The 22,988-nt window shown below is 61.1% G+C and overlaps 1 protein-coding gene across 1 annotated transcript in view; it reads left to right on the top strand.

Annotated features, from left to right (window-relative positions):
* The window catches only part of ezrb (ezrin b), a 91,837-nt gene that overhangs the window by 50,214 nt on the left and 18,635 nt on the right, over positions 1-22,988 (top strand). The window contains exons 5-7 of the mRNA XM_059986562.1: positions 13,880-13,963; positions 14,761-14,907; positions 19,434-19,530. Coding sequence (XP_059842545.1) covers positions 13,880-13,963; positions 14,761-14,907; positions 19,434-19,530 — 328 coding nt within the window. The remainder of the gene's footprint in view (positions 1-13,879; positions 13,964-14,760; positions 14,908-19,433; positions 19,531-22,988) is intronic.

Genomic DNA, 22,988 nt, shown 5'->3' with positions numbered 1-22,988 from the left:
CCCGACGTCCTCCCCCCACCCCGACCCTCCTCACCCCCACCCCGACGTCCTCCCCCACCCCCGACGTCCTCCCCCCACCCCGACCCTCCTCACCCCCCACCCCGACGTCCACCCCCCACCCGACGTCCTCACCCCCACCCCGACGTCCTCACCCCCCACCCGACGTCCTCACCCCCCACCCCGACGTCCTCCCCCCACCCCGACGTCCTCACCCCCACCCCGACGTCCTCACCCCCACCCCGACGTCCTCGCGCCCACCCCGACGTCCTCGCGCCCACCCCGACGTCCTCCCCCCCCACCCCGACGTCCTCCCCCCACCCCGACCCTCCTCACCCCCACCCCGACGTCCTCCCCCCACCCCGACCCTCCTCACCCCCACCCCGACGTCCTCCCCCCACCCCGACCCTCCTCACCCCCACCCCGACGTCCTCCCCCACCCCGACCCTCCTCACCCCACCCCGACGTCCTCCCCCCCCACCCCGACGTCCTCCCCCCCCACCCCGACGTCCTCCCCCCCACCCCGACGTCCTCCCCCCCCACCCCGACGTCCTCACCCCCACCCCGACGTCCTCACCCCCACCCCGACGTCCTCGCGCCCACCCCGACGTCCTCGCGCCCACCCCGACGTCCTCGCGCCCACCCCGACGTCCTCCCCCCACCCCGACCCTCCTCGCGCCCACCCCGACGTCCTCACCCCCACCCCGACGTCCTCACCCCCACCCCGACGTCCTCGCGCCCACCCCGACGTCCTCCCCCCACCCCGACTCTCCTCACCCCCACCCCGACGTCCTCCCCCCACCCCGACCCTCCTCACCCCCACCCCGACGTCCTCCCCCCACCCCGACCCTCCTCACCCCCACCCCGACGTCCTCACCCCCACCCCGACGTCCTCACCCCCCACCCCGACGTCCTCCCCCCCCACCCCGACGTCCTCCCCCCCACCCCGACGTCCTCCCCCCACCCCGACCCTCCTCACCCCCACCCCGACGTCCTCACCCCCACCCCGACGTCCTCACCCCCACCCCGACGTCCTCGCGCCCACCCCGACGTCCTCCCCCCACCCCGACTCTCCTCACCCCCACCCCGACGTCCTCACCCCCCACCCCGACGTCCTCACCCCACCCCGACCCTCCTCACCCCCACCCCGACGTCCTCACCCCCACCCCGACGTCCTCACCCCCACCCCGACGTCCTCACCCCCACCCCGACGTCCTCCCCCCACCCCGACCGTCCTCACCCCCACCCCGACCGTCCTCCCCCCCCACCCCGACCGTCCTCCCCCCCCACCCCGACGTCCTCCCCCCCCACCCCGACGTCCTCCCCCCACCCCGACGTCCTCACCCCACCCCGACCTCCTCACCCCACCCCGACCATCCTCACCCCCACCCCGACGTCCTCCCCCCCCACCCCGACGTCCTCCCCCCACCCCGACGTCCTCCCCCCCCACCCCGACGTCCTCCCCCCCCACCCCGACGTCCTCCCCCCACCCCGACCCTCCTCACCCCCACCCCGACGTCCTCACCCCCACCCCGACGTCCTCCCCCCCCACCCCGACGTCCTCCCCCCCCACCCCGACGTCCTCCCCCCACCCCGACCATCCTCCCCCCACCCCGACGTCCTCCCCCCCACCCCGACGTCCTCCCCCCCCCACCCCGACGTCCTCCCCCACCCCGACCATCCTCACCCGACGTCCTCCCCCCCCACCCCGACGTCCTCCCCCCCCACCCCGACGTCCTCCCCCCACCCCGACCTCCTCACCCCCACCCCGACCTCCTCACCCCCACCCCGACGTCCTCCCCCCCCACCCCGACCCTCCTCACCCCCACCCCGACGTCCTCACCCCCACCCCGACGTCCTCACCCCCACCCCGACGTCCTCGCGCCCACCCCGACGTCCTCCCCCCACCCCGACTCTCCTCACCCCCACCCCGACGTCCTCCCCCCACCCCGACCCTCCTCACCCCCACCCCGACGTCCTCCCCCCACCCCGACCCTCCTCACCCCCACCCCGACGTCCTCACCCCCACCCCGACGTCCTCACCCCCCACCCCGACGTCCTCCCCCCCCACCCCGACGTCCTCCCCCCCACCCCGACGTCCTCCCCCCACCCCGACCCTCCTCACCCCCACCCCGACGTCCTCCCCCCACCCCGACCGTCCTTCACCCCCCACCCCGACCGTCCTCCCCCCCCACCCCGACGTCCTCCCCCCCCACCCCGACGTCCTCCCCCACCCGACGTCCTCACCCCACCCCGACCTCCTCACCCCCACCCCGACCATCCTCACCCCCACCCCGACGTCCTCCCCCCCCACCCCGACGTCCTCCCCCCCACCCCGACGTCCTCCCCCCACCCCGACGTCCTCCCCCCCCACCCCGACGTCCTCCCCCCCACCCCGACGTCCTCCCCCCACCCCGACCCTCCTCACCCCCACCCCGACGTCCTCCCCCCCCACCCCGACGTCCTCCCCCCCACCCCGACGTCCTCCCCCCCACCCCGACGTCCTCCCCCCACCCCGACCGTCCTCACCCCCACCCCGACGTCCTCACCCCCCACCCCGACGTCCTCCCCCCCACCCCGACGTCCTCCCCCACCCCGACCGTCCTCACGTCCACCCCGACGTCCTCCCCCCCACCCCGACGTCCTCCCCCCCCACCCCGACGTCCTCCCCCCCCACCCCGACGTCCTCCCCCCACCCCGACCCTCCTCACCCCCACCCCGACGTCCTCCCCCCACCCGACGTCCTCCCCCCACCCCGACCCTCCTCACCCCCCACCCCGACGTCCTCCCCCCACCCCGACCCTCCTCACCCCCACCCCGACGTCCTCCCCCCACCCCGACCCTCCTCACCCCCACCCCGACCCTCCTCACCCCCACCCCGACCCTCCTCACCCCCACCCCGACCTCCTCACCCCCACCCCGACGTCCTCACCCCCACCCCGACGTCCTCGCCCCACCCCGACTCTCCTCACCCCCACCCCGACGTCCTCCCCCCACCCCGACCCTCCTCACCCCCACCCCGACGTCCTCCCCCCACCCCGACCCTCCTCACCCCCACCCCGACGTCCTCACCCCCACCCCGACGTCCTCCCCCCCCACCCCGACGTCCTCCCCCCCACCCCGACGTCCTCCCCCCACCCCGACCCTCCTCACCCCCACCCCGACGTCCTCACCCCCACCCCGACGTCCTCACCCCCACCCCGACGTCCTCGCGCCCACCCCGACGTCCTCCCCCCACCCCGACGTCCTCACCCCCCACCCCGACGTCCTCACCCCACCCCGACCCTCCTCACCCCCACCCCGACGTCCTCACCCCCACCCCGACGTCCTCACCCCCACCCCGACGTCCTCACCCCCACCCGACGTCCTCCCCCCACCCCGACCGTCCTCACCCCCACCCCGACCGTCCTCCCCCCCCACCCCGACGTCCTCCCCCCCACCCCGACGTCCTCCCCCCACCCCGACCCTCCTCACCCCCACCCCGACGTCCTCACCCCCACCCCGACGTCCTCCCCCCCCACCCCGACGTCCTCCCCCCCACCCCGACGTCCTCCCCCCCCACCCCGACGTCCTCCCCCCACCCCGACCATCCTCCCCCCCACCCCGACGTCCTCCCCCCCCACCCCGACGTCCTCCCCCCCCCACCCCGACGTCCTCCCCCCACCCCGACCATCCTCACCCGACGTCCTCCCCCCCCACCCCGACGTCCTCCCCCCCCACCCCGACGTCCTCCCCCCACCCCGACCTCCTCACCCCCACCCCGACCTCCTCACCCCCACCCCGACGTCCTCCCCCCCCACCCCGACGTCCTCGCGCCCACCCCGACGTCCTCCCCCCCCACCCCGACGTCCTCCCCCCCACCCCGACGTCCTCCCCCCCACCCCGACGTCCTCCCCCCCACCCCGACGTCCTCCCCCCCCACCCCGACGTCCTCCCCCCCCACCCCGACGTCCTCCCCCCACCCCGACCATCCTCCCCCCCACCCCGACGTCCTCCCCCCCCACCCCGACGTCCTCCCCCCCCACCCCGACGTCCTCCCCCCACCCGACCCTCCTCACCCCCACCCCGACGTCCTCACCCCCACCCCGACGTCCTCACCCCCACCCCGACGTCCTCCCCCCACCCCGACCATCCTCACCCCCACCCCGACGTCCTCACCCCCACCCCGACCGTCCTCACCCCCCACCCCGACGTCCTCCCCCCACCCCGACGTCCTCGCGCCCACCCCGACGTCCTCGCGCCCACCCCGACGTCCTCCCCCCACCCCGACGTCCTCCCCCCACCCCGACCCTCCTCACCCCCACCCCGACGTCCTCCCCCCACCCCGACCCTCCTCACCCCCACCCCGACGTCCTCACCCCCACCCCGACGTCCTCCCCCCCCACCCCGACGTCCTCCCCCCCCACCCCGACGTCCTCCCCCCACCCCGACGTCCTCCCCCACCCCGACCCTCCTCACCCCCACCCCGACGTCCTCACCCCCACCCCGACGTCCTCACCCCACCCCGACGTCCTCGCGCCCACCCCGACGTCCTCCCCCCACCCCGACTCTCCTCACCCCCACCCCGACGTCCTCACCCCCCACCCCGACGTCCTCACCCCACCCCGACCCTCCTCACCCCCACCCCGACGTCCTCACCCCCACCCCGACGTCCTCACCCCCACCCCGACCGTCCTCACCCCCACCCCGACCGTCCTCCCCCCCCACCCCGACGTCCTCCCCCCCCACCCCGACGTCCTCCCCCCACCCCGACGTCCTCACCCCACCCCGACCTCCTCACCCCCACCCCGACCATCCTCACCCCCACCCCGACGTCCTCCCCCCCCACCCCGACGTCCTCCCCCCCACCCCGACGTCCTCCCCCCACCCCGACGTCCTCCCCCCCCACCCCGACGTCCTCCCCCCCACCCCGACGTCCTCCCCCCACCCCGACCCTCCTCACCCCCACCCCGACGTCCTCACCCCCACCCCGACGTCCTCCCCCCCCACCCCGACGTCCTCCCCCCCCACCCCGACGTCCTCCCCCCCACCCCGACGTCCTCCCCCCACCCGACCATCCTCCCCCCCACCCCGACGTCCTCCCCCCCACCCCGACGTCCTCCCCCCCCACCCCGACGTCCTCCCCCCACCCCGACCATCCTCACCCGACGTCCTCCCCCCCCACCCCGACGTCCTCCCCCCCCACCCCGACGTCCTCCCCCCACCCCGACCTCCTCACCCCCACCCCGACCTCCTCACCCCCACCCCGACGTCCTCACCCCCCCACCCCGACGTCCTCGCGCCCACCCCGACGTCCTCCCCCCCACCCCGACGTCCTCCCCCCCACCCCGACGTCCTCCCCCCCACCCCGACGTCCTCCCCCCCACCCCGACGTCCTCCCCCCCCACCCCGACGTCCTCCCCCCCCACCCCGACGTCCTCCCCCACCCCGACCATCCTCCCCCCCACCCCGACGTCCTCCCCCCCCACCCCGACGTCCTCCCCCCCCACCCCGACGTCCTCCCCCCACCCCGACCCTCCTCACCCCCACCCCGACGTCCTCACCCCCACCCCGACGTCCTCACCCCACCCCGACGTCCTCCCCCCACCCCGACCATCCTCACCCCCACCCCGACGTCCTCACCCCCCACCCCGACGTCCTCACCCCCCACCCCGACGTCCTCCCCCCCACCCCGACCGTCCTCACGTCCACCCCGACGTCCTCCCCCCCCACCCCGACGTCCTCCCCCCCCACCCCGACGTCCTCCCCCCCCACCCCGACGTCCTCCCCCCACCCCGACCCTCCTCACCCCCACCCCGACGTCCTCACCCCCCACCCCGACCCTCCTCACCCCCACCCCGACCCTCCTCACCCCCACCCCGACGTCCTCACCCCCCACCCCGACGTCCTCCCCCCACCCCGACGTCCTCCCCCCACCCCGACGTCCTCACCCCCACCCCGACGTCCTCACCCCCCACCCCGACGTCCTCACCCCCCACCCCGACGTCCTCCCCCCACCCCGACGTCCTCACCCCCACCCCGACGTCCTCACCCCCACCCCGACGTCCTCCCTCCCACCCCGACGTCTTCACACCGACCCCGACGTCCTCCCCCCCACCCCGACGTCCTCCCCCCCACCCCGACCGTCCTCCCCCCACCCCGACGTCCTCCCCCCCACCCCGACGTCCTCCCCCCCACACCGACGTCCTCCCCCCCACACCGACGTCCTCCCCCACCACCCCGACGTCCTCCCCACCACCCCGACGTCCTCCCCCCCACCCCGACGTCCTCCCCCCCACCCCGACGTCCTCCCCCCCCACCCGGACGTCCTCCCCCCACCCCGACGTCCTCCCCCCACCCCGACGTCCTCGCGCCCACACCGACGTCCTCCCCCCCACCCCGACGTCCTCGCGCCCACACCGACGTCCTCCCCCCCACCCCGACGTCCTCGCGCCCACCCCGACGTCCTCCCCCCCCACCCCGACGTCCACGCCCCCACACCGACGTCCTCCCCCCCACACCGACGTCCTCGCGCCCACCCCGACGTCCTCCCCCCCACCCCGACGTCCACGCCCCCACCCCGACCATCCACGCCCCCACACCGACGTCCTCCCCCCCACACCGACGTCCTCGCGCCCACCCCGACGTCCTCGCGCCCCACCCCGACGTCCTCCCCCCCCACCCCGACGTCCACGCCCCCACACCGACGTCCTCCCCCCCACCTCGACGTCCTCCCCCCCCACCCCGACGTCACGCCCCCACCCCGACCGTCCACGCCCCCACCCCGACCGTCCTCCCCCCCACCCCGACCGTCCTCCCCCCCACCCCGACCCTCCTCACGCCCACCCGACGTCCTCCCCCCCACCCCGACGTCCTCCCCCCCCACCCCGACGTCCTCCCCCCCACCCCGACGTCCTCGCGCCCACCCCGACGTCCTCCCCCCCCACCCCGACGTCCTCCCCCCCCACCCCGACGTCCTCCCCCCCCACCCCGACGTCCTCCCCCCCACCCCGACGTCCTCACCCCCACCCCGACCCTCCTCACTCCCACCCCGACCTCCTCCCCCCCACCCCGACCTCCTCCCCCCCACCCCGACGTCCTCCCCCCCACCCCGACGTACTCCCCCCCACCCCGACGTACTCCCCCCCACCCCGTCGTCCACGCCCCCACCCCGACCGTCCTCCCCCCCCACCCCGACCGTCCTCCCCCCCACCCCGACCCTCCTCACGCCCACCCGACGTCCTCCCCCCCACCCCGACGTCCTCGCGCCCACCCCGACGTCCTCCCCCCCACCCCGACGTCCTCCCCCCCCACCCCGACGTCCACGCCCCCACTCCGACGTCCTCCCCCCCACCCCGACGTCCTCGCGCCCACCCCGACGTCCTCCCCCCCACCCCGACGTCCTCCCCCCCCACTCCGACGTCCTCCCCCCCCACCCCGACGTCCTCCCCCCCACCCCGACGTCCTCCCCCCCACCTCGACGTCCTCGCGCCCACCCGACGTCCTCCCCCCCACCCCGACCCTCCTCACGCCCACCCCGACCCTCCTCACCCCGACGTCCTCCCCCCCACCCCGACGTCCTCGCGCCCACCCCGACGTCCTCCCCCCCCACCCCGACGTCCTCCCCCCCACCCCGACGTCCTCCCCCCCACCCCGACGTCCTCCCCCCCACCCCGACGTCCTCCCCACCCACCCCGACGTCCTCCCCACCCACCCCGACGTCCTCCCCCCCACCCTGACCGTCCTCCCCCCCCACCCCGACGTCCTCCCCCCCACCCCGACGTCCTCCCCCCCACCCCGACGTCCTCACCCCCCACCCCGACGTCCTCACCCCCCACCCCGACGTCCTCCCCCCCCACCCCGACGTCCTCCCCCCCCACCCCGACCGTCCTCCCCCCCACCCCGACGTCCTCCCCCCCACCCCGACCGTCCTCCCCCCCACCCCGACGTCCTCCCCCCCACCCCGACGTCCTCCCCCCCACCCCGACGTCCTCCCCCCCACCCCGACGTCCTCCCCCCCCACCCCGACGTCCTCCCCCCACCCAGACCATCCTCACCCCCACCCCGACGTCCTCACCCCCACCCCGACGTCCTCACCCCCACCCCGACGTCCTCCCCCCCCACCCCGACCCTCCTCACCCCCACCCCGACGTCCTCACCCCCCACCCCGACGTCCTCCCCCACCCCGACGTCCTCCCCCCACCCCGACGTCCTCACCCCCACCCCGACGTCCTCGCGCCCACCCCGACGTCCTCCCCCCCCACCCCGACGTCCTCCCCCCACCCCGACCCTCCTCACCCCCACCCCGACGTCCTCACCCCCACCCCGACGTCCTCACCCCCCACCCCGACGTCCTCCCCCCACCCCGACGTCCTCCCCCCACCCCGACGTCCTCCCCCCACCCCGACGTCCTCACCCCCCACCCCGACGTCCTCACCCCCCACCCCGACGTCCTCACCCCCACCCCGACCTCCTCACCCCCACCCCGACCTCCTCACCCCCACCCCGACCATCCTCACCCGACGTCCTCCCCCCCCACCCCGACGTCCTCCCCCCCCACCCCGACGTCCTCCCCCCCACCCCGACGTCCTCGCGCCCACCCCGACGTCCTCCCCCCCTACCCCGACGTCCTCCCCCCACCCCGACGTCCTCGCGCCCACCCCGTCGTCCTCCCCCCCCACCCCGACGTCCTCCCCCCACCCCGACCCTCCTCACCCCCACCCCGACGTCCTCCCCCCCACCCCGACGTCCTCCCCCCCCACCCCGACGTCCTCCCCCACCACCCCGACGTCCTCCCCCCACCCCGACCTCCTCACCCCCACCCCGACCGTCCTCCCCCACCCCGACCGTCCTCACGTCCACCCCGACGTCCTCCCCCCCACCCCGACGTCCTCCCCCCCCACCCCGACGTCCTCCCCCCCCACCCCGACGTCCTCCCCCCCCACCCCGACGTCCTCCCCCCACCCCGACCTCCTCACCCCCACCCCGACGTCCTCCCCCCCCACCCCGACGTCCTCCCCCCACCCCGACCTCCTCACCCCCACCCCGACGTCCTCCCCCCCCACCCCGACGTCCTCCCCCCACCCCGACGTCCTCCCCCCACCCCGACGTCCTCCCCCCACCCCGACGTCCTCCCCCCACCCCGACCGTCCTCACGTCCACCCCGACGTCCTCCCCCCCACCCCGACGTCCTCGCGCCCACCCCGACCGTCCTCCCCCCACCCCGACGTCCTCGCGCCCACTCCGACCGTCCTCCCCCCACCCCGACGTCCTCCCCCCCCACCCCGACGTCCTCCCCCCCCACCCCGACGTCCTCCCCCCCACCCCGACCGTCCTCCCCCCACCCCGACGTCCTCGCGCCCACTCCGACCGTCCTCCCCCCACCCCGACGTCCTCCCCCCCCACCCCGACGTCCTCCCCCCCCACCCCGACGTCCTCCCCCCCCACCCCGACGTCCTCGCGCCCACCCCGACGTCCTCCCCCCCACCCCGACGTCCTCCCCCCACCCCGACCCTCCTCACCCCCACCCCGACGTCCTCACCCCCACCCCGACGTCCTCACCCCCACCCCGACGTCCTCACCCCCACCCCGACGTCCTCCCCCCCACCCCGACGTCCTCCCCCCACCCCGACGTCCTCCCCCCACCCCGACGTCCTCCCCCCCCACCCCGACGTCCTCCCCCCCCACCCCGACGTCCTCCCCCCACCCCGACCTCCTCACCCCCACCCCGACGTCCTCCCCCCCCACCCCGACGTCCTCCCCCCACCCCGACGTCCTCCCCCCACCCCGACCGTCCTCACGTCCACCCCGACGTCCTCCCCCCACCCCGACGTCCTCGCGCCCACCCCGACGTCCTCGCGCCCACCCCGACCGTCCTCCCCCCACCCCGACGTCCTCGCGCCCACTCCGACCCTCCTCACCCCCACCCCGACGTCCTCCCCCCCCACCCCGACGTCCTCCCCCCCCACCCCGACGTCCTCGCGCCCACCCCGACGTCCTCCCCCCCACCCCGACGTCCTCGCGCCCACCCCGACGTCCTCCCCCCCACCCCGACGTCCACGCCCCCACCCCGACCGTCCCCCCCCACCCCGACGTCCTCGCGCCCACCCCGACGTCCTCGCGCCCACCGCGACGTCCTCCCCCCCACCCCGACGTCCTCGCGCCCACCCCGACGTCCTCGCGCCCACCCCGACGTCCTCGCGCCCACCCCGACGTCCTCGCGCCCACCCCGACGTCCTCGCGCCCACCCCGACGTCCTCCCCCCCACCCCGACGTCCTCGCGCCCACCCCGACGTCCTCGCGCCCACCCCGACGTCCTCCCCCCCACCCCGACGTCCTCGCGCCCACCCCGACGTCCTCGCGCCCACCCCGACGTCTTCCCCCCCACCCCGACCCTCCTCACCCCCACCCCGACCGTCCTCCCCCCCCCACCCCGACGTCCTCGCGCCCACCCCGACGTCCTCCCCCCCACCCCGACGTCCTCACGCTGACCCTGACCCTCCACGCGCCCACCCCGACGTCCTCGCGCCCACCCCGACGTCCTCCCCCCCACCCCGACGTCCTCACGCTCACCCTGACGTGTACCCTGATGCCCTGATGTCTCCCCCACGTTTGTAGGGTAATGTAGTGTTGACAGGTGCACTTATTATTTACAATAGAAACTTTTCTACATAATTCGCAAACATCGTCAACAAGTTGTGTTCATTTGAAAAGACCACATCTGACGTAATACAGTCAGTGCAAGGCAAATGCATTTGTTTTGATCACAATGGAAGGGCTATGGCTTTTGATAAAGCATGCAAAACAACACTTGCATGTTTCATTCACAAAATGGTGATCCTGCAGCTATAAGGTTATTACGGAGTTACTCAATGACATGTCAACCACAGTCGTTTTGAAGCTGCTGGAGTTTTGGGAGCAGGAACAGTGTGGTTTGCATAAACAAAAGTCCTGTTTGTGCTGTGAGAAATCAAATACAAATAATACAAATACAAATCACTACGGACAATACCAAATTTTATCTCAGCATGGCATTGCTAAGAAGTTCCCCTACAGCCAGAGTGGTGAATCTACTAGGAGATCTGCTGGCATGTGATAAATAAGTCATTCCTAAACTCACTCATTACAGACCTGTGGTCTAGCTGAGCGTGCTAAATAGTTGCTCTCCTTGCCCGATCTGAGTGATGCTCAGCCTTCAGACCTAATGGGCCATCACCATCCTTGTTTTGTTTTGAAAGAACTATTCCTTAAAGGCTGCTGGGAGGGGTTCCCAGATGGATGAGTGTTGGAATGACCACCTCCCGTGGGTCCTGCTCGGGCTCAGAGCAGTTTCCGAAGAGGACCTGCAGTCCGTTGCGGCCGAGAGCCGATGTACAGGCAACTGCTATGGGGCTGCCTGATTCTACAACCGCCTAGTATTCTGCCCTCTTCAGTAAACTCAATTCGTTTACACTATTCCCACCTCTCATCACGGCATGCAGCACTCGAGTTCCAGCTGACCTTCGCCCTACCTTGTTCACTCTTGTCTGCGATGAGTCACTACAACACCCCCCCCCCCCCGAAGCCCCCTTACGATGGCCCTGTTCACTGTGGACAGGAAGAGTGAACTGGAATGTATTTCTGTAGGTGGCCTTAAACTGGCCCACCAAGACCTGGATGTTTCCGCTGCCATACCCCTGCATCACAACAGGACCACGTGCGTGTCAGCACACACACCCCATGTTGAGCCAGAGGCATCTGCTGTTACTTCACAGAGGACCCTCGTACGAGCTCCGGACAGACTCGCGATGCTGGTTTTGGGGTGGGGCCCGTGTAGGGTGATGCAGTAGGTGCCAGATGACACGTACAGTTCACAAAAGAAACTGTTCTACATAATTCACAAACACCATCATCGAGATGTCGTGTTCACTTTTAGAGACGGTGTCTGACGCTGTGATGTCAGTGTAAGGGGACTGCTTTTGGTTTGGAAGTAAAACACGTCAAACGACTCTTGCATGTTTTATTCACAAAATCCCTTTTAAATATCTCCAAATTAGACACTTTATTAATCCTTTAATTCCTAACTTCCCTGAAATGCCCGAGAAAAATGTTATGGATTTCTTTCTTTCTATTAATCCACTGGGTAGAGGTTTAATATCATTTATTCATGATAAATTAGCATTCTCACGGCGTGCCCCTGTGGATAAAATTAGAATGGCTTGGGAGCATGGTTTAAATATCTCTTTATCTGATGAGATTTGGGACTCGATTCTCAGATCAGTTAATTCAACCTCTCTTTGTGCTCGCCATTGCCTTTTACAGTTTAAGATTGTTCATAGAGCCCATATGTCTAAATCTAAACTATCTCGATTTTACCCTAATATTAGTCCTCTTTGTGATAAGTGCAAAAGGGGCGAGGCCTCTCTCATTCATATGTACTGGTCATGTCCTAGCTTAGAGAAATTTTGGAAAGATGTTTTTATAACTTTATTCTGTATTTTGAATCACCACTTAGAATCTAACCCTTTAATTGCTCTGTTTGGTTTCTTGGCTGAGACAGATATACGCTTGAGTTCGACTAAGTGTCGAATATTATCTTTTGCTTCTCTCCTGGCTAGACGTCTAATCCTCCTTAGACGGAGAGATGTTGCCCCGCCCACGCAGCCTCAATGGCTTAATGATATAATGTCCTGTTTAGACCTTGAAAAAATTCATTATTCAATTCTTAATTCGGATATAAAGTTCGATAAGGTCTGGGGACCTTTTATTGAGTACTTTCATAACCTTCCTCTTAACTAAGGTTTTTTTTTCAGTCCCTTACTTTCAGCTCTTTTTTTTGGTAGTAGGCATCAATATCTTCTGTTGCTAAGTGTATTTACAGTTTTGGGGGTTTGAATGTCCTGATTCTCTATATTGTGTTGTGGTTGGTCTGGAGTTTTTTTTGTTGTGGGGCTTGGGGAGGATACTAATTTTACATGACTTCAATTTGGGTGCTTTCTCAATTATCTTTTTTGTATTATATTATTATTGTATGTTTATTTTTGCACTGTATTAATTTTTTTATTTTGTTTTGGGGTTTTTTCTTATTTGTAGTGTAGAAAATGCATAAAAAGAACAATTAAAAAAAACAAAATCCTATACGTTGAACCCCAGACACCCCTTGGTGTCCCTCACACCGTCCCTGACCCTGACCCTGACCCTGACCCCGACCCTGACCCTAACCCCGACCCCGACCCCGACCCCAACCCTGACCCTGACCCCGACCCTGACCCTGTCCCACACCAACACAGACGTTCCTGTCTCCACGCGGCCTCAACTGTGACAGTCATGGAGCTTGTTGGTATTTCCCTCTGAACGTGTCTGCCCTCAGTGATGCTGTAACATGAATAGGGTCCTCAGTAAACACACAGAGTACATTGGATTGGTAAAACTGGGGTGTGGCTGGGCATCTGCCCTGGCTGGTCTAGAGGGAAGGGAGCCAGAGTGACAGGTCAGACGATGGAGTCGTGCGTGCCGTCAGTTGGATGGGTTGAAATCCACGAGCGCGGGAGGAGGGTGTGGGGTTATGAGTTATTGGCAGGGGGACATTAAGATATGTGAAGGCAGCTTAGGAGCATTAGTATGGTTTTCTGGGTAGGGGTGCCCCATTAGGGCAGGGAAAGGGCCGTGGTTGACAAGAGATGTGGAGCATGGCCAGGAGGAGGAAACAAGTATTCGTAACGTTTAGGAAGCAAGGATCAGACAGAGTCCGGGGTAAGGGTCCAGATGTAGTAATTAGGCTCCCAGATCTGTGGTTGAGTTTGATCCATCTAGGAGGACCTTGTGGCTGTCGTTAAGGGGCGGGTCCAGTGGGATGTGGGGATAGGATCTGAATGCCCGAGCCGGTGAATGGCTGGGACTGATGCTTGTGTGGTCTTCCCTGCAGTGTGATGGAGCAGCACAAACTGACCCGAGAGCAGTGGGAGGAGAGGATCCAGATTTGGCACGAGGAGCACCGTGGGATGCTGAAGTGAGTTCACGCAAACTGGTGACCAGCGGCCTTCTGTCCCAGTGAAAGAGTACCTGTGCCCTGGTCCTCTGCGGGGCGCCATCACCTGCATTTCATGTTCTCCCGTGACCTCGCCTCCCCACATTCCCCTCAATTCCACTGCTCGCCTACGCCAGTGAACCTGCCAGTCACCTGAATTTGGGGTATGGGAGGGATCTGTAGTTCCCAGGGGAAACCTGAGTGGCCACAGGGAGAACTCGTAGACTCCATACAGACAGCGCTGAAGGTCGAGGCCGGGATCAGACCTGGTCTGTGGGGCACCGGTTCTACTCAATGGGCCCCCCTGACTCATGGCCTGGCCTATCTGTACAGTGAGGCCCAACGCAACCTTGAGCAACGATATCTTGTCTTCAGCTGGGTACCTTGCACGCAGCAGGACTCAAAACTGAAGTCCCCAGCTTGTCTGTGTCAGAACTGGCCATTGATGGCACTGGCTGTTTTCGCTCACTTAGTTCCTGTTTGGTTTGGTAGTCACCTGTTCTCCTGACATAGTCATTCATGAGCCCCACAATGGGGACAGACTGCAGTGCCCAGTTACCTACTGACCCAGCGTCAGGGTCAGATCCAATTACACTTTCTACTTGTCACATTTCCATACAGCAAAGGAGGCCATTTAGCCCAGTGTGTCCTTGACAGCCCTCCAAGAATTCCCAGCAGTCCCGTTGCCCCATAACCTCTCACATATCTGACTCCTTGCACGCTGTTCTTTGGAAGTTTTATGTACAAGGCTGCACCTAAGTTTGCCGTCTCTTTAACAGAGAGGATGCCATGGTGGAGTACCTGAAGATTGCCCAGGACCTAGAGATGTACGGCGTCAACTATTTTGAGATTAAGAATAAGAAGGGCACGGACCTTTGGTTGGGAGTTGATGCCTTGGGTCTCAACATCTACGAACATAATGACAAGTAAGTGATCAAATTTCCCTTCGGAGCAAGGCCATGCCCATTGGGAGTGGGCAGATGTTATCAGACCATAAGAGACAAGGAGCAGAATTAGGCCATTCAGCCCATCGAGTCTGCTCCGCCATTCCATCATGGCTGATTCATCATCTCTCACGACCCCCTTCTCCTACTTTCTCCCCATAACCTTTAACATCTAGAACTTATCAACTTCTGCTTTAAGTATACCCAGTGGCTTGGCCTCCACAGCTGTCTGTGGCAATGAATTCCACAGATTCAACACCCTCTGGCTAACTAAATTCTTCCTCATCTCTGTTCTAAAAGGATGTCATTCTATTCTGAGTCAGTGCCCTCTGGTCCTAGACTCCCCCATGTCCATTCTACATAGGATTTTCAATATCCGATAGGTTCAGTGAGAGCCGCCCTCCTCCCCCTCCTCCTGAACTCCAGTGAGTAGAAGCCCAGAGCCATCAAACGCTCCTCACATGTTAACCCTTTCGTTCCCAGAATTATTTTCATGAACTCCTCCAATGCCCGTACTTCTTTTCTTAGATAAGGGGCCCAAAGGTGCTCACAACACTCTACAAGTGCAGACTAACCAGTGCCTGATAAACCCTCAGCATTGCAGGCTAGCTTTTCTACTCAGTCCTCCCAGAATTAATGCTAGCATTACATTTACCTTCCTTACCATCAACTCAACCTGCAAGTTATTAGCTGGATAACATCCAGTTTCAAAGGAATGGCCCTTCACATATCTAGAGTAACAACTGGTTTTCATAATGTTTCGCTCTTCTGGTAAAAGGGCGTGGCAACTCTGGATGAATACAGAAGCTGTTCTCACTGAATCACTATCTTCCAAAGTAACCATGAACTGGTTTTTCAAGCTGTCGTGAATGCGTTCACTGTGCTTGTGCTGCGTTGAGAACTTCGGAAAGGGAGTCCCTGCTGAGGCCTTTCCCCCTGTTGAACCGTTCTCCAGCGACGTTCTCCAAATGGCCTTTGTTCATCTTGTCTTTCAGCTTGGGGCGGGTAGATGTAATCTGAGCTGCCGGCCTGTGACTGGGGCCTAGAGCTGAGAGTGTTTCTCCGCACCAGCCTGCATCAGCTGAGGGCCCCACCCACCGCTGCTGCGGTGCGGCGAACTTTCACGGAGATGGATGTTGCGTGCATTCAGTTGGAAACTAGGGAAGGCCTTGTTTCCTGGACTCTGCTTAGGCAGGACAGGTGTACTTGCCTTGAATACAGGAGGGATCACCAGAGGCAGATAACTGCTGGTCCAGTCAGTCCTGATGTAGAGGTTTCGACAACTCCTTTCTCCCCACAGCTGCTGCTAACCCAGCATATCCTTGTTGCTCCACCAGCCTCGCTGGTGTTCTCTTGCCACCTCTGGGCTGGGCAAGGGGAGATGATGCTTCACAGTTAGAGTTCGGTGATGGGACTGAGAGTGGCCCCTTTCCACCCCTTGCGGGGCACCCCATCTCCCCCTCTGGCCCTGCTCACCCATCTTCCCGTCTTGTGGCCTGTAACCTCTAATTGCGGAATAATCCACTCCATAAAATCTGTGCTGGTCGTTTCCATCAAAGGACTAACTAGTCCCACATTTGGCCTAACGCCACAACAGCAGAGGCTCAAAATTATAATTAATAACCCAAGATGGAATTAGAACTCGGCAGGTCAGGCTGCATCCGTGGAGAGATGTGCGATATTTCACCGAAAAAACTTAGCCTGACCCGTTGTGGTTTCCAGCTCTCGCTGTGAAATCGCACTATAATATTCTGTACTATTTTCCCTTTGATTTCTTGGGCCAACTGGATCATACTGATGCGTCACAAACAGCAGAGGTTCAGAAAGGATCCCTGCTGAGCCCTGATGAAGGGTCTCGGCCCAAAACGTTGGCTGCTCTTTTCTCACGGATGCTGCCTGACCTGCTGAGTTCTTCCAGCATTGTGTACGTACTCCTTCAGAGCCCCACTGGCAACGATTCCAACCCAAACTAAACCCTCTGCCTTCTATAGCCAAGCCAGTTCTGAATCAGAATCTGGTTTGATATCACCGGCATATGTCATGAAATTTGTTTGTATGAGGCAGCTGTACATTACATACATAATAAAAACTAAAAATTACAGCAAGAAGCGTGTGTGTGTGTGTGTGTGTGTGTGTGTGTGTGTGTGTGTATTTAAATTAAATAAGTGGAAAAAGAGAAAAGAAAAAGTAGTGAGGTGGTGTTCAATGTCCACTCAGAAATCTGGTGGCAGAGGGGAAGAAGCTGTTCCTGATTTGTTGAGTGTGTGTCTTCAGGAGAGGGCATGTCAGCAGTGAGGGACGCTCCTTGAAGATGGCCTGGATGGTGATGGATAGATAAATATCTTGACACTTTATTGATCCCAAAGGAAATTGCAGTGTCACAGTAGCATTACAAGTGGACAGATATAAATATTAGAAGAGAAGTAGAAAGAACAAAAAATAAGTCTAAGGGTCTAACAGGAGGGGGGGGGGGGGCATCACTTCCCCAGCTATAGGTTGACTTGTTATAGAGCTGAATGACCTCATATAGTGCTCTCTGGAGTGGTGCAGTTGTCTCCGTCTATTACTGAAAGTGTCTCTCTGTTCAGCCAAGGCAGCATGCAGAAGGTGAGAAACATTGTCCAGAATTGCCAGGATTTTCCGGAGGGTCCTTTGTTCTACCACAGCCCCCAGTGTGTCCAGTTTGACTCCTATAACAGAGCCAGCCTTTCTAATCAGTTTATTGAGCCTGTTGGCATCACCTGTGTTGCCGCCATTGCCCCAGCACACCACCACATAGAAAGTTGAACTGGTGGCAACAGACTGGTAGAACATGTGAAGGAGAGGCCCACCTACTCCAAAGGACCTCTGTCTCCTCAGGAAGTCGAGGCAACTCCAGCCCTTCTTGTACACAGCCTCTTGTGTTAGTGCTGCAGTCAAGTCTGTCATCCAGGTGCATCCTCGGGTACTTGCAAGTCCTCACCACATCCGCATCCTCACCATCAATAGTAACAGGGAGCAGTGCTGGCTTCGTCTTCCTAAAGTCCATCACCATCTCCTTTGTCTTACTGATGTTGAGCTGCAGATGATTCAGCTTGCACCATTTGACAGAGTCCTTGACAATGGCAAATGAGGCTAGCACCACACCGCAAAGACACTGTGGCCCCCGTGCATGTTAATCTGCGGATAAACTTAGCATAAGGGACCCTCTGAAGGCCTTACTAAAATCGACGTGGACTGCTCTACCTTCATCACCTCTTCAAAAATATCCACTGCTCTACCTTCATCAAAAACATCCACGATTTAGACACGATTTATCTGGCGCAAAGCCATGCTGACAGTTCCTAATTTTTTCCAAATGCTCTTAATCCTCTGTAACCACAACAGAGTTTAGGATTCTACACGGTATCCGTCGTCTTCAAAGACAAGATTACAATACCAAGCAAAAATAGCTTAGACTGGAAAATTGGAGGGTATCACAAATAGGAGAAAATCTGCAGTTGCTGGAAATCCAAAGCAACCCGAAGTGCTGGAGGAGCTCAGCAGGTCAGGCAGCATCTATGGATAAGAGTGAACAGTAGATGTTTTGGACTGAGACCCTTCAGGATCTTCCTCAGAGGGTATAATCACTTGGTGAGGGAGGTGATGAAGAGTGAAGGGTTAAAGACCTCAGTGAGACCAGCTCACAGTCACCCCCTACTGACTTTCCAGTGTTAGAATCAATGAGCAAACTTTTAACAAAAATGGTGCAATAATTGCCTGGAGTTTGTCGTCAGATGGACTGTCTGAAACCCACTGGAAACACATGATGCTGTCCTCCCTTTGGACATATTTGAGGTTGTTCTGAGAGATTGAATTCAGACCCTTCCCCACCCCACACTGTCACCGCTCTCTATGAATCTTCTTCCTCTCCTTTCCTATAATACATCATGAACTCACTCTCGTCTATACCTCTGTAATTTTTCCCGTACCCCTCAGCCTCCATTCGAGGGAAAGCAAGCCCAGCCCTCACCTGATAGTTGACCCCCTCTATCTGAGGCAGCATCCTGATGAAGGGTCTCAGCCCGAAACGTTGGTTACTCTTTTCTCACGGATGCTGCCTGACCTGCTGAGTTCTTACAGCATTGTGTACGTATTCTTTGATACACAGCATCTGCAGTTGTAGTTTTGTGCTGTGCAATCACATCCTCACTATACTGTGGTGACCACAGCTGCACCCATTCTCCCATTTGGCCCAGCCAATATTTTATAAGGTTATGCCATGACTTTGAATGGCCAGCATCCTCTACACCATTTTCAGCAGCTGTCTACCTGTGGTTCCACCTTTGGGATCCTTAAACTTGAGCACAAGAGCTCTCGTTCTGCTACTTCAGATAAGGGGACCCAAAACGCTGACTCTTTGTCTCTCCCCATAGATTCTGTCTGACCCACTGACTATTTCCAACATTTTCTGAGTTTATTTTGTATTTCCAACTTCAGCAGTGTCTTTTAACTCTAGTGACAGTTACTTGTATTCTCTTTAATCTCAGGCTGACACCAAAGATTGGTTTCCCCTGGAGTGAAATCCGCAACATTTCCTTCAACGATAAGAAGTTTGTCATCAAGCCCATCGACAAGAAGGCCCCTGTGAGTCTGCTTTCTGGGGTTTGAGCTTTAGAGAGAGAAAATGTCAACAGATTGATTAGGATTGCATTTCAAAAGTTTTATTTAATAGAACTGTTACTTTAGGCTCAAGTAAACACCCCAGAAACTTTTTTCCGAATTGCTTCCTTCGAACTCTTTTGTTTATGATAGACCACAGGAACACAAATATAATTTCAGGGTACTTGAATCGTGTAAGGATCTGGAGAAATAAGAAATTAACTTATATGGAATATAATGTGTTTAATTGCGTAATGATGCCGACACTTTACAATAGTTGAACTAAGTTAAAAATGTTTTGTTGATGATTTTCATTTTACTCCGTGTCTGAGGCTTCTCACTGAACTGTCCGACGATAATCAGCCAGGACTGATGGATTCCAGTTGCCCTGATACCATTTCTCCGTGACCACAATGTCCCGGTGAAACCTTTCACTGTGCACGTCACTGACAGTGCCAAGATTTGCGGGGAAGAAGTGTAAACGGGAATGCAGGAAATGAATCTGTAGTGACATGTTGCACTTCATGGTTTTATCTGCTTGAAGCATGTTGTCAACGAGCTGCATGTAGTTTGGTGCTCTGTAGTTGCCAAGAAAAATTTCACCAACATCCTTGAGTGTCTTCCATGTGATGTTCTCTCTTCCCACCAGAAGTTCTTCAAATTTCCCATCACTGATGACCTGTTTGATTTTGTGGACCCATAAAATACTACCTTAATCTTGGCAGCAGTTATCCTGACTTGAATTGGAATAACAAATATAGGCGATTTTTTTTTTTTAAAAATGGTGCGTGGTAGGGAAATTTCAGTGATTTTCATGATTAGCAGCCCAAAATCCATAAGATACACTCAAAGTATTCAGTTGTTCATGTATTTTCTGTTTGCCCTTGATAGAATTACTTGTATTGATTACAAGTTTCTGCCTCTCATTCTGCACAAGGGGAATGTCCTGTAGTCCGTTTTAATTTCGTTCATGAATGAGCTGGTTACTGGGATGGCCGCAGTTGTTACCCATCTCTGAGTTGGCCCTAGCCTGCTGCTTTCTTTCTGGTGATGGTACTGTTGGGTAGGGCAGGGCATTCTGGGATTTTGACCCGGGGACCGTGACCAGGGGTTGGTGATTTGGTGGAGAACCTGTATTTGGTGCAGATATTCCCGTGCACTTGCTGGGAGGGGGATGAGTGGGAAAGGGTCTTACTGAGGAACAGGAGGATAGCCGCTGGATGGGCTGTCTACTCCTTACTCCTTACTCCTTACTTCAGCGTTCACGGCACTGGGGTGGGGATGGGGGGAATGGGAGGTATTTGCCCCTCCCGCTAGCTGGATAATTATCTGGGGGGGCTGGCAAAAGGGATATATTTGCACCTCCATTAGCTGGTTAATTATTTGTGGGGTGGGGAAAGGGAGCTATTTGCCCCTCCCATTAGTTAATTGTCCGGCACCACTCATGACTGGATGAGGCAGGGTGTGGGGCTCTGATGTAATCTGTGGTGGGTTCCTGGTCAGAGGGTAATGGTTATACTGAACCACGTGGTAATCCGAGGCCCCTCACAGAATAAACTCTGTGCTGCTTCACATGGAGTATAGATTGGCACGTGTGTGGTCACTAGCCAACGGTTGACGTGTTGCCTGTGGCTCTGTGACCGCACGATGAGGCCACTGTCAGTCATCTGTGGCCCAGAGCTTCCAGTCCACCCTGGTTTGCAACATCATCTGCTCTGGCTGCAAGTCTTTGTTCAAGACCCTTCCTTAATATAATACGTGAGAGAGGAGGCCTGTCGGCCTGTGAGTTTCTGTCATCGGTCTGGTGTGGAGCCTGAGCAGTTGGCTAATCCACTGTCCTTTGAAAATTTTTCAAAGCTGCCTGATGAAGAGTTGACTAATGCAAGCAGAAAGACTTTGATCCCAGCCCAGAGCACGGCAGTCAGAACATAAAACATAGAGCAGGAGGGGTGGTTACCAGTCAGGGAAAATGTTACGGCAGTGCTCCATCAGGACAGACTGGAGAACCTAGTGAGGCGTTGTGGGTGGAACTGAGAAATAAGAAAGGTGCCCATGCTAATCAGCCTATATTACAGTCCAAGGGATTTGGAAGAACAAATTTGTAAAGAGATTGCAGACTGTTGCAAGAAATATAAGGTTGTTACAGTAAGTGATTTTAATTTTCCATTTATTGACTGGGAATCCTATACTGTAAAAGGTCTAGATGGGATAGAGTTAGTCAAGTGTGTTCTGGAAAGTTTCCTTCATCTGTACATCGAAGTCCCATGGAGAGAGCTGGTGCTGGGGATTGAGCCAGGGCAGGTGACAGGAGCTTGAGTAGAGGGACTCTTTGCATCCAGTGACCATGATGCCATTCGTTTCAAAGCAAAAAGATCGTCTGGTCCATGGGTTGAGGTTCTAAATTGGAGAAAGCTCAATCTTGATGGTATCGAAAAGGATCCGGCAAAGGTTTATTGGGCAGGCTATTTTCTTGGTGAGTGGGAGGCCTTCAGAAGGGAAACTTGCAGAGTACAAAGCTTGTACACCGTTCCTTCTCCTAGCACTTGGCCAGTAGCCTTCTATGCCTGGGTGATACAAGTGTTTCTCTGGATACTTCTTAAATTTTGTCAATAGCTCTTCTTCACGTCTCTCTAGATGAGAAAAAAATCCTTCTCAAATCCCCTGTAAACATCTTCCCCCTTGCTCTAAACCTATGGTTTTATCTTCTTCTGATATCAGGGAAAGTTCCCTACAGTCTACGCTATCCATACCTTCCCAACTTAAATGTCCCCTGAATCCTATCCCCTCTAAACCTCCACTGCTCCGGATAGATCAGACCCAATCTATCCAGTCTTTTCTCGGAATAGAAAAGCCCCATGCCAGAGAATGTCCTGGTGAATCTCTGTACCTCCGTAAGCACCAACAGATTCTTCCTGTGGAGTGGTGACCAGGACTGCACGCATAACTCACCCTGTGGGCTAACTAGTGTGTCTTTTTAATATATAGATTTTTATAGTGACACAGCACAGAGTCCAGCTCTCTGAGCTGAGTCACCCAGCAAACCCGGTTTAATCCTAATCTAATCACGGGACAACTTACAAAGGGTAATGAACCTACTCAAACTCTGGGAGCAAACTGGAGCACCCAGGCAAACCCTGCACGTGGAAATTGAACTCTGAACTCCTGCCCCGAGCTGTAATAATGTAGTGATGATGGTGCTTAACCATGTTCCAGGATAACCTCCCCGCTCTTTTCTTCTTTGTCTGGGCTAATAGAGAGAAACATCCCACGTGTCTTTTCGGCCTCCTTCCATACGAATCCATTGGTCCTCTACACACCCTCGCCCTCCCTATCCTTGTTGTCAATCACCTCCATTTGCCCACCTGAGTGGCTCCCTGCATCCTGCCACACACTAAGGCAACCCCCCCCCCCCCGCCCCATGCTCACACACCTACAACTGTGCC

Source organism: Hypanus sabinus, chromosome 12 (assembly GCF_030144855.1).
Source record: "Hypanus sabinus isolate sHypSab1 chromosome 12, sHypSab1.hap1, whole genome shotgun sequence".
NCBI classification, from domain to species: Eukaryota; Metazoa; Chordata; class Chondrichthyes; order Myliobatiformes; family Dasyatidae; genus Hypanus; species Hypanus sabinus.
The sequence above is the reverse complement of the archived record's forward strand: the minus strand, read 5'-3'. Positions and strand labels throughout refer to the sequence as shown.